Here is a 12942-nt window from a genome sequence, read left to right as displayed (position 1 = left end):
TCTACAAACTCTAAGTGTACTAATATGATTTAGCAATTCTACTTTTGCCTGCAGAAATGCATATGTATATATGTTCACTAATAGAGGTGTACAGAATGTTCATGGCGGCATAAATTAAAATACCTAAAGGTAGAAGTAAGCCTATTATTTATCAACAGTAGGATGGATAAACTAAAGCAAATTACTACAGTGGAATACTGCACAGCAGTAAGAAATGAATCAACTACTGCTGCATCCAACAACATGGACGAATTTCACAAAAAAATATGTTGAGTAAAAGGGACAAGCCACAAGATAATACATACTGTATAATTCCATTTATGTGAAATTCAGAAACAAAATACATTTTTGGTGTTAGAAGTAATGATAGTGATAATATTTGGAAAGGTGCAGTTTGGGGAGCTACACAAGATTCAAAGGTGCTGATAATACTTAGCTTCATGATCTAGGTGATAGTTAACTAGGTGTGTTCACTTTGTGATAATAAAGCTGTGCTTACATAATTAGCATACTCCTCTGTATGTATGTTACTTAAAGAATTTTATTTCAGATAATTATTTTGCAGTTTTTTTACTGGCATAATCTATGTGTTAAGCTATAAATATGAATGCCATTAATTGAAAAAGTGAACATGTTAATTGACAAGTTTAAAATTACTTCTTGAATTATAAATATTGTAAATTGTAAGTATTATAAATAGTGCTGTAATATATACTTCTTTAATGATGAGCTATATTTGTAATATAATACACCATTACGTTAAAATAATGCCAATAGATTTCAGAAGGAACCTTTTCAAACATGTTTTGAGAAGTTGGAAGTTAGTAATTTTTGGGGCGGAGAATTTTGAAGAGTGGTTTATTTTAGCTAGGTGTTTTAAGTGAAAAATTTAAGTGTTTTTTAGTTGTTGTATGCATAAATCTTACAACATACATTCAGCTGATAACACTGAAACTGTACTGTGTGTGGAAAAGCTATGCTTTTCAGATCCTCTGATAATAGTAAAGGCAATAAATATAGTTTTAAAGTATATCTGTATTCTAGTTTTATGAGGTGAAAGTATTCTTTGATGTTGCTCCAGTAGTGCTTTCTTGGATTATACATACACTTAAATAATGACATGGGAAATTTCTTTACAGCTGCCTCATTTTGATTTTTGGTCTCTACTAAAAAGTTTAAAGATAAAACAGTCTTGGGAGAAAGTAAAAGCAAATGCTATACCCCTTGTTTTCAGTTAATAATTTTTTATAAAATAGCTTATTTTCCTTGTTGGCATACATTAATAGAGAATTTACAACATAGAATTAAGTTCTATTATGACCATATTAAATTAAGCTTTTTTATTAGAACATTTTAATTTGAAATAATATCCATTTGGTTCTTTTTCTTGTTTAATTAAAAAGAAAAAACTCAGATGAGTATTGTTATTCGCCAGCCATGTTTCCTGTTATTTTCTTTAAGCTGAGTCTACTTTGCCGCTGTGTGTGAGTTTATGTGTATGTCTGCAGCATGTGCTATTATTAAAATAACACCAATAGATTTCAGAGGTAACCTTCTAAAATAAACTTAGTATAGAAAATAGGTTAATGAAATAATTTAACATTTTAACCATGTGTCTCTAATAACAGACACTTACTAATGCGTGAGAGGATTTTGAGTTATTTGGGCCTGAAAATATATGTCAGTGTCTCAACTTCTAGCTTGATAATTTGTTCGTTAACTTAGCCACAAATCCAACAACCCATTTATATCACTCTGGACATAATCCACTCATTGATGATATTTCAATACCTCCCTCATCTTCTGCCTCTCTGCTTCACTCTGCTCCATCATGGCCTTCTTGCTGTTTCCCTAGCATACTAAGCACATTGCTGTCTCAGCACTTTTGCTAATACCACTGCCCCGATCTGTATTTTCCCATATCTTCCTTTGACTCCCTCAGTATATTCAAGTCTTTGTTTAAATATTACCTCAGAGGTGCATTCTCTGACTAATCTCTGTATAGTAATTCCCATCATACTCTATTCTTATTCCCTACTTCACGTTTTTATAGCACTTGTTACTACCCGTTATTCTGTTCTATTTATGTTTTGTACATTTCTCAATAAATATAAGTTCCATGAAGACAGGAACTTAATTGGTTTTGTTTCACTACTGTTTTTCTAGCACTCAGAGCTATGACAGATACAGTAGGCACTGTATAAATATTTGTAGTTAGAATGAATTAATGGGTCAGTGAAATATAATGAATAAGTCTGCATGGTTCAGCTCTCAGTCAACTCCACAGAATTCATTTATTGTCTAAACAAATGTAGAAATAACAAATGTTATTTCTAATATGGTTCTTTTTATAGGGATTGGTGGTAGATTTTAAATAAGCTCGAATATTATACAACAGACTTTCAAACTTCTTGTTATTTTTTAAAGGAGGACAAAAATGGTAAGGGGGAAAATAATATACATAGTATTTAACTTTGTCTTTTATGAAATAAATAATGTTTAAAAATAATCTTCACTTCAAAATGTGTTTTTTCTTGTCTTTGATAATTTTAAAATATGGTAGTATTTAAATATGATAGGACTGCTGAAGTCCTGCTTAAAGTTGTATATTTATGTTGATTTTGTTTGTTTTCCTATTTATGTCTGTTTCCACCCCACCCCACCTTTTTTTAAGAATCCAACTCAAGTCGGAACAGCTCTTCAGGTTTTCTATAATCTTGGAACTTTGAAGGATACTATTACCAGTGTTGTGGATGGATATTGTGCTACTTTAGAAGAAAATATCAACAGTGCATTAGACATAAAAGTTTTGACTCAGCCTTCCCAGTCAGCTGTGAGAGGTATGGATGTGGTTTATATTTAGCTTCTTTATTTATTTATAACTGAGAAGTCTTTTGAATAGTATGTGAAACACTCATGTTTCAAAGCAATCTAATGACTCATCTTTTAGTAGACAGAAAATGAGAGAAGAAATTATGTTTCAGAATTTATTTATATCTTTTTTGTCTAATCAGTGAGTTGAACTGGCCAACTGGTATATTCAGAACTTCTAGATAAAGATCCATAAACTGTAGCGTCATTTGGTTGAGAGGAAACAGATGCAAAAAATAAAAAATAAAAAGGCAAGGAACATATTTTTCTTCTAAAATCCTTATCCTCCCGTGTACTTCTTAAAGACAGAAAATATTTTTTAAGGGAATGCCATCTCTACTTTAGCTTTCTGGACTTTTCTTTATGATAATTCTGGTACCCAGGAAAAATAATGACTGACTGTGGAGACAGAAACTGATAAAATCCTTGGCAACATTACAACTATAGTAAAGTCTAAAGAAAACTATTAAAGGATGGTAAATTCAAGGTAGAGAGGAGTAGCCTTTCATTAGGAGTCTGTAAACCTTTTCCTACCAAGACATACCTGGTGATATTTACATATACACACAGTTCTCCGTAAAAGAAGATAGAAAAGACCACAGATTATGTCCATCCTTACTTACTTACTTGCTGCCACTCCATCTCTCTGTTTCTTCCCTTATATTCATTCTTCCTTCCTGTTGGTAAGGATGAACTATGCTTTCTCCCAGCAAAGACCAAGCACTCTGCAGTTGTATTAGATCCCATCACTACAAGGTATTGCTTTAGCAGATGCCTTCTTTCTACCAGGTTGACAATGTTTCTTTCTTTGCATCTCTTTCCCTTCACATATAGTTGTGTTATTGTATCTCCTTTTGCTTAAAACCAATTAAATAAATATATCTTAATTTCTTTCTTCAGCTCTACTACCTGCATGTTATTTCTTCAGTCTTCAGGAAAATTTCCCAAAATGTTATCTATAGTTAATGTTTCTGGTTTTTCTCCTCCCATTTTTCTGTTGAAGGCACTCTGATCCGTCACAGGGTTGATGGAATAACTCATATTGAATTAATAACAGTTCCTGATCCATAGCTAATAGTAAAAAAAAGTGGCTATTTATTAATTTTTAATTTTTTTTAGATTGTTAATTTTTTATTTAAAAAAATATAGATGGAGTTTTGCTATGTTGCCCCAGTTGGTCTTGAACTCCTGGCCTCAAGCAATCCTCCTTCCTTGGCCTCTCAAAGTGTTGGGATTACAGGCATGAGCCACCATGCCTGGCCTATTATTTTTATATTTGCTATATAAATGTGACCTTACGTAATACTGAATATATATAACTTTTAAGTTGTACTGGATAAAAAGAGATAAAAGAATCTTAGGTCTTAAAGAGATTTTTAAAGGTTAGGCCTAGCCTCTGAATAGGTTTGTATTGAAACTATTCCAGAAAGAGATCTTTGAAAAGAACTTGCCAAAGGAGATTTTACTCTTGGCTTTTCCCAGCAATTATTCTCAGAAAGTTTGATATAATGTTTAAATTTCCAGGAGCAGTTTAATCTCATTCCCCCTTGTGTCGTCAAGAATGGGGAAAAAAATGAAAGCAGTTATTCATGTGCTGTCAATCCTAATGTATGCCTCTTTTGTTGAGAGAATTAAAAAAAGCTGCCTTATTACCATGTGTTGACAAGTGGATACCATGATTTAACACAGAAACCTTAAGCATCAGTTCTTTATTATTTTCTTTAAAAGCATAATCACAATTATTTTTTATATATATATATATATATATATATATATTTTTTTTTTTTTTAGCTGGAGTTTCTGGTCACCCAGGCTAGAATGCAATTGCATGATCTTAGCTCACTGCAACCTCTGGTGCCTGGGTTCAAGCAATTCACCTGTCTCAGCCTCCTGAATAGCTGAGATTACAGAAGCCCACCACCATGCCCAGCTAATTTTTATATTTTTAGTACAGACGGGGTTTCATCATGTTGGCCAGGCTGGTCTCGAACTCCTGACCTCAGGTGATCCACCCACCTCGGCCTCCCAAAGTGCTGAGATTACAGGCGTGAGCCATCGCGCCTGGCCAGTTATTTTATATTTTAAAATGTTTTATAGACAGTATTAATGTTCGTTTCCTGATCTTGTTTACATTGAAGTTATGTAGGAGAATGTCCTTGTTTGTTGGAAATACACATTAAAATATTCAGGAATGATGGGCATGAGGTCAGTAACTTCCAAGTGGTTCAGGGAAAATTTTTTTTACAATACTTACAATTTTTTTATAAGTGTAAGATTATTTCAAAATTTTAAAAATAATAGGATTCTGTCAGTGTGTGTTTCTGAGAGTGAATGGCTCACAGCTGTTGAGTATCTAACATAACCACTACACAGGAGATTGACAGTCGCATTCATGAGTGTGATGGTGCATGATCTCATTTTCAATCTGAGACTTCCTAAGAAGAGAAAAAAAATTATACACACACACATACACACACACACATATATAAATATAAATAATACAATTTTAAGTATAAAAAATAAACAGCCTGTAACTCAGTAAGAAAAAGGTAAACAACCCAAGAGAAAAAAATGGATAAAGAATATGAATAGGCAGGTCACAGAAGAACACATTCAATAAACATGTGAGAAGATATTCAGCCTCTTTTTGGAGGAGGAACTGGTTATTAAGGAAATACAAATTAATCATCAGATTGGCAAAATCTAAGACAGAACTAAGTTCTGGACAAGAGCAGAAACTCTTATAAACTATGCAAGGAGAATAAAATTCACTTTACTCAATTTTATCAATTTTATCTCTAAGGTGGAAAATGTGTTCACCTTATGATGTTATACTTTCTAAGAATATACTGCGAGGAAAATCTGGCATGTTTATGTAAGAATTTTTGTTACCTGGCCGGCGTGTTGGCTCATGCCTGTAATCCCAGCACTTTGGGAGACTGAGGTGGGCAGATCACTTGAGGTCAAGAGTTTGAGACCAGCCTGGCCAACATGGTAAAACCCCCTCTCTACTAAAAATACAGAAAAATTAGCCGGGCGTGGTGGCGCATGCCTGTAATCCCAGCTACTCAGGAGGCTAGGCAGGAGAATCGCTTGAACCCGGGAGGGAGAGGTTGCAGTGAGCCGAAATAGTGCCATTGCACTCAAGCCTGGGCAACAGAGCAAGACTCCATCTCAAAAAAAAAAAAAAAAAAAAAAAAAAAAAAGAATTTTTGTTACCTCATTGTTTACAAATAGTGAATAAGTACAAGCAACGGATAAACTAGTTTGTTAAGGGGATTAATACACAGCATTTAAATTAACAAATTTCCCAGTATAGATAATGGTCAAAAACAGCACATGAAAAAGTTACAGATACATACATACAGCCTGATACCAATTTAAAGCCTAAGAATATGACAGACTATATTAAATTGTTTTTGCATGTGCACATATGTACTAACAGTGTAAATATGCACATTGGAATAATGATCAACAAATTTAAGATACCAGTGCTGGGCATGGTGACACATGCCTGTAATCCCAGCTACTTGGGATGCTGAGGCGGAAGGATCACTTGAGCCTAGGAGTTCAAATCCAGCCTCAGCAACATAACAAGACTCTGTCTCTTAAAAACAAACTACAAAACCCGATACCATTACATCTGTTGAGAGAGCAAGGGAAATGAGACCAGCAAAGGAGAGTACAAGGAAACTTCACTTTATTTAGTGTTGTATTTCTTAAAGCTTGGTGGTTAGTGTTCATAACATTATTCTATATGCTTTTTTGTATGCCTGAAATATTTAACAATAAAACATAAATGTTAAGAAGGTCAAACAATGAAGAAAGATGATGATGAAGCAAAGTAGACAACACAGAATATCCATGAAGCAAAGTAGACAACACAGAATATCCAAATTTCATCACCCAGATAGATACTGTAGTTGTTACTATACAGTGAAAAGTAGTCCATACATTTATCTGTGCATTATATGTTATAGAAGGGTAAATGGAGAGGCATAAATGGAATTTTAAGATACATGCTTTTTAAAAATACATTTTTATTATAAAACTTAAAGAAAAACATAAACGTGTAGCTTAATGAATTATTATAAGGTGAACACTTCCTAGGCTAAACCAGCGATCCAGAAACCTGTTTATGTACTCCATACCAATCACAACCAGCCCCTCTCTCTCTCATATGTGACCATTATCCTCACTTTTAGATTGATAACTTCCTGTGTTTTTCTTTTTATAGTTTTATCATTCATATGTGTGAACTTAAGCACCATAGTTTAGCCCCACCAATTTTAGAAGTATACTTTTTAAAATAAAAAGTATTTTACTTTCATTCAACAGAATAATTAGAAATTTATGTGACATCAAGAACTTAATGAATTTCCAATTCATGCTTCTTCATAAGAAATACTAGATCCTAATTGATACCTCTAAATTTAAAAGTAGTGAATGAAAGATTAAAAAAAAAATAAGAAATTGAAGTCATTTGTTACTAAGTCTGTTGAGTCTTTACTACTAAATGTGGGAAATAGGCATACTTAAACTTTTCCCTACCCGCCCCCCATCCTCATTTGCCTGTTGTTAGTTATGTTATTTTTGAATGATTAATGTTTTTTACATTTTATTCTATTTTTAAATTATTTTAATCTCTGGTTCTTTTAATATGACCTCTGCATTTCTTTTCTCTTTTTTTCAGTAGCTTTAGGGGTACAAGTGGGTTTTGGTTGCATGGATGAATTGTATAGTGGCGAAGTCTAAGATTTTAGTGCATGGTCACCCGAGTCATGTACATTGTACTAATATGCTGCTTTTTAGCCCTCACATCCCTCCTACTCTCCCATTCTGAGTCTCCAATGTCCATTATACCACTCTGTCTTTTTGTACCCATAGCTTAGCTCCCACTTATAAGTGGGAACATATGGTATTCAGGTTTCCGCTCCTCAGTTACTTCACTTAGAATAATGGCCACTTGTTCCATCCAAGTTGCTGCAAAAGATATTATTTCATTCTTTTTTATGGCTGAGTAGTGTTCCATGGTGTGTGTGTGTGTGTGTGTGTGTGTGTGTGTGTATATATATATATACACACACACACACAACAGTTTCTTTACCCACTCATTGTTTTATGAACACTTAGATTGGTTACCTGTCTTTGCAATTGTGAGTTACATTGTGATAAACATACACATGTAGGTGTCTTTTTGATATATGACTACTGGGTAGATACCCAGTAGTGGGACTGCTGGATCGAATGGTAGATGTACTTTAGGTCTTTGAGAAATCTCTGTACTGTTTTCCATAGAGGTTGTACCAGACCTCTCCATTTCTATATTCATCTCTCCCTTGGCTGGATATCATAATCTAGTTGATTTTTCAAAATGTTTTATGGGTACTGTGCTTTCTGAGTCCTTGTGTAGTTGGTGGTGTGTTTTGCTTTTATGCTTAAATGATTTGGCCAGGTATAAATTTTTATTTACACTTTCTTTCCCTTAGAATTTCGTAGCTGTATGTGTCCAAATAAATAACGTTTTTCTTCCCCCACTGAATTGGAAAATGAGACACAAATGTAGGAGACAAAAAAGGTGACAATTGTAATGTTAGTTTTATTACTGTTAAAAAAAAATACACCGAAAGGCATAGCTTAGATTTATGACCAAATGGATTTTTTAATATATCACCTCAAAGTTAAACTTATTTCCCAATTCAGCTTTTCCCACTATACTTACCACTGGTAGAATGTTGGTCAGAATGCACCTTTTATATATGCAAAGCTTCAACAACAGAGAAAGGAAGAGACTGAGCCAATTAGGCTCAGTTTCTTATTCAGATTCACTCATCACTCACTCTTCACATGGGGAGAATGGAGGGTCCCATCTACCATCAGACATTGCTTTACCAACTGCTGGGTTTTAGTGTTATATTAGAGAATTATGAGACTAATCAGATTTTTATCCCACACTAGCTGACTTGCTTTTTCTTGACTGTCCAAATGGTTTTTCCTTTATCTTTGAAGTTTAGTGACTTCTTTAGGATATGTCTCAGTTGAACGCTGTGTGTCAGTTTTTGTGTGTGTATGTGTGTTAAAGTATGTTCCCTTTTATAGAAAAGTTTTCTTCCATTGTATATTGAATGTTTTTCTGTTCCATTTGTTCTTTTCAAGAACTTTATGCATATATCAGATATTCTCTGTTCTCCATGTCTAGTATCTTCTTGCACTTGGTGCTGGGCATGCTGTGGGAGAGAGGGTGTCATGGATGTGGAAGTCTGATTCTCTTAATATTTGCTTGGAGTTTTTTCACTTTGCTTCCAGTATCTTTGCATTTTACTTCATTTTGTATTATTTCCTCTTGCCTATTTCACATGTGTTACTATGTTTTCACTCTCGTTTATTATAACTTTTGTTTTTTCTAACATGGTCCTTATTTCTATAATATTTTTCCAGTGAGTATTCCGGTAATTTGAGACAGTGGAAAACTGAGTATCCCTTTCTATTGTTTCTTTGGTGATATATGTTTATCATTGCTTTTAGCTTATATTCCTTTCTTCCTCCTTCCTGCCACCCTCCCCAGTGTCTATGTTAAGTCTATTGTTGCTTTGTTTCTGATGATTGTTCATCATTGAAAAGTGCTAGCTATTCATTGAAGAATAGTGTAGGCATGGCTGAAGGGAGATACCTGAAGCAGTCTGCAATTTAATTTAGGTTTGTTGTCTACAATAACCATTGACCAGTTTGTTACTTCTTTTTACCTTGGGAGTGCATCTGTTCTCAAAATTTGTATCATTCAGAAGCTTAGTATGGCTACCAGTAAAGCTATTTAAGCCATTTCAGTGTTGAATCCTAGCATTCTCAGTATTTTTTTTTTCCTTCATCTCACTTTACCTCCAGTAGTCTCCCCACACTCGGGCTAATTCTTAAACAACATAAATATCAATTCCTTATGATTTTCCTTCAGCTTTTCTTTTTCTTTTTTTTTTTTTTTGTCATTTTGCAATGTTGAACATTCCCTGGCCTGTCCTAATCTGTAGATCTCAGCTGTAATCAAAGAATCCTTAGATAGCTTGTGCAAATTCTTACAATTGGTTTTAAGAGCAATTTACTTCTTCCTAATGATCTAAGGTGTCATCTCTCTGGTTCCTTCTTCATTTTGACTTATCTACAGCAACTGGCATGCATGCTTCATAATCTCAAGTTTGAAGTTTTGTTTGATTGTTTGTGTCTTTGAAATTGACATTTTCTATCGTTTCTTTGATTTTCTTTTCATTGGCATTCAAGAGAAGAGAGTAAGAAAATGATTTTATTCCACCATCACTAACTAGAAACCATTTTTCAAGTATTATATCTATGAGGAACTCTTAAGTTTATTTTATCACTTGCATAAAACTTAAGAGACTATTTTGTTTCTTGAGTCTATTAAAGCTAACTGGTAATGGCAATGTCTTGTATTTCTGCTTGTATTTAAAAGAATAATAGGTTAAAGGGTTTCATAATTATAATAAAACCAAGTCATACATATTCCAGGAATTTGACCTTTTTTTTAGTATTCATAAAGGCACTACATACCCTTTTCTCACTGTTATGAGTTCATTCTTTATATAACATGAGACAGCTGCAGATTGTTAACAGTATTATCCATTTCCTGTATACCTTCCCTTAATAGTCTTTGCATAGCACTGCAAATATTCTAAAGATTCATTAGATGCGGATTTCAAACAGATATTATCTATATTTTTTAAGCCAACATCTTTCTCATAGATTATTTTATTGCTTGCTACTATTATCAGATTAAAGAAAAATAACTGCATCTGTTTGCTAAAGGTACATGTAATTCTTTTCTGAATTGTTGAAAAACTACAGTGAGATAGTTGACACACACAGTCCCTCTGGTTTTCTTGATCTTGTCCTCCGAAAAACCAGGGATATAGAATGACTAACCAATGATGAGTTCTTCTACTGCCTGGTATTAAACGTCAGTTTGGAGTGAAATGTATGCCTTTCAATTTGGGATTAAAATTTCTATTTTTTTATTGAAACATTTCAGACCTTTACATATAGATTCCTGTGTGTGTTATATACAAGAAAATTCTTAGTCTCACCCTCTAGAAATTTAGTATTGATACGTTAATATTATTTAAGGGGCAGTTCATACTCAAAATTTTATTGTTCCCCAAAATGTTGTTTATGTAAGTTGATTTCCCCTGACTGAAACCAATGAAACCAATCAGGGATCATGTTTTTCTGTTGGCTGTCTTGTCTCTTTAATAAAAAACAGCACCACTGGCTTTTTTGTTGTTGTTGTTAATGGCATTAACATTTTTTGGAGAGCCTCATAATCTGAATTTGTCTGGATTCATGTGATATTTTCTTCATGATTAGCTTCAGGGTAAACATACTATTGGTAAGATGATGTTGTGTACTTCCTATTACATCATATCAGGAAAACAAAATTATTTCAGTTTGTTTCATTATTGCTGATGCTAAATTAGATCACTTCATTAAATTGGCATATGCCAGAGTGCTCCTTGTAATACTATGCTCTTATCTTTGTAATTAGTAATTTATAGGTGCATACTTTGAGACTATGTGATGAATATCTTGTTCTCAATAACTTTTTTTTTTTTTTTGAAATGGAGTTTTGCTCTTGTTGCCCAGGCTGGAGTGCAATGGTACGATCTTGGCTCATTGTAACCTCCGCCTCCTGGGTTCAAGCAATTCTCCTGCCTCAGCCTCCCGAGTAGCTAGAATTACAGGCATGCAACACCATGCCCGGCTAATTCTGTATTTTTAGCAGAGATGGGGTTTCTCCATGTTGGTCAAGCTGGTCTCGAATCCTGACTTCAGGTGATCCGTCCACCTTGGCCTCCCAAAGTTCTGGGATTACATGCATGAGCCACCGTGCCCGGCCAATAACATTTCACTTAATGTTTTGGTATCCATTGATACTCTTTCTCTTAATTAACTTTGCAACTAGTAGTTGTAAAATGGTGATTTTTTTTTCTAATTCTGTCATTCTTTCTGCATTTATTAGCTGATACCCTTTTGTAAAGAGCATTTCCATCCTTTTTAAACATTTGAGTTTCACTGTGTACTCATGAATTATTTTTTAATCATTGTTTTATAATTCATTACCATCAGTATTATTTTGGATGGCCAAATTCTCTGAAATTTGTGTTGTGGAAGCCCCCTCCAGTCAACTTGATGTATCCTTTTGAAAAATTTCATTTGTCTTCAAATACTTAATTGCTCACTGGCACAATATCTACCACATTCACCTTGTATTTTCACTGCTCCAAATATGAAATCACTCTTTTTTCCACTGAATCCTGCTTTGTTTTTATTGGAGAATGGTCTTAGAAATCAAAATTTGGATACTACATATACTTATTACTATTGAGGAACCATTGTCTCTCTGACTTTCCAGTGGATAGAGTTAGGAAATACCTCTGATTCCTGTTACGTATTTGTGTCTTTATTCTGTTTACACTGAGAACCTTATTTTGCTCCATTCCAAAATATACCTAAACTAGTTTCAGGATTACTACTTCAATACCACATCCAGCAAAAATCTATTTAATAAAGTTCAGTATTTCTTTGTAATTTTTTTGTGCATAAATGTATCTCACTAAAGTCAGCGTTCTGTAAGTAAAAATTCCGTGAATTAAAATTGTTTTCCTCCTGTGTGGTTATATTGTCAATTTGATATACAGTTAGTTTTATTTGTTTCGGTATGCGTTTATGTTCAGTTTTAGGGTTTTTTTTTTTTTAAGAAAGGGGATACAACACACATACACACACATGTGCATACACAGGATAAATGGGAAATTAATGAAGATGGTTTCCTACAAGGGGCATGAGGGTGGTAGGAAACAGAGGAAGACTCACCTCCATCCCTGTACCTTTCACCTGTTTCATTTCCCACCATTCTCACACCTCTTGTAGGAAACCATTTTCATCAGTTTCCATTTTATCCTTCCTGGGTATGTGTCACTTCCCTTTCTTTCTTAAGCATAAAAGGTTAAGATTCTTACTCAATAAATTATTTCCTAAAGAAGGAACTTCTCATTTTTTAGCTTGCGT

General features: G+C 33.8%; 1 protein-coding gene across 1 annotated transcript in view; it reads left to right on the top strand.

Moving 5' to 3' along the window:
* COG5 (component of oligomeric golgi complex 5) overlaps window positions 1-12942 on the top strand; it is a 372787-nt gene that overhangs the window by 195930 nt on the left and 163915 nt on the right. Inside the window, exon 8 of the mRNA XM_019030869.3 lies at window positions 2675-2840. Within this exon, the coding sequence (XP_018886414.1) occupies window positions 2675-2840 (166 nt within the window). The remainder of the gene's footprint in view (window positions 1-2674; window positions 2841-12942) is intronic.

Source organism: Gorilla gorilla, chromosome 6 (assembly GCF_029281585.2).
Source record: "Gorilla gorilla gorilla isolate KB3781 chromosome 6, NHGRI_mGorGor1-v2.1_pri, whole genome shotgun sequence".
NCBI lineage: Eukaryota > Metazoa > Chordata > Mammalia > Primates > Hominidae > Gorilla > Gorilla gorilla.
Note: the sequence above shows the minus strand (reverse complement) of the source record. Positions and strands in the feature narration are given on the sequence as shown.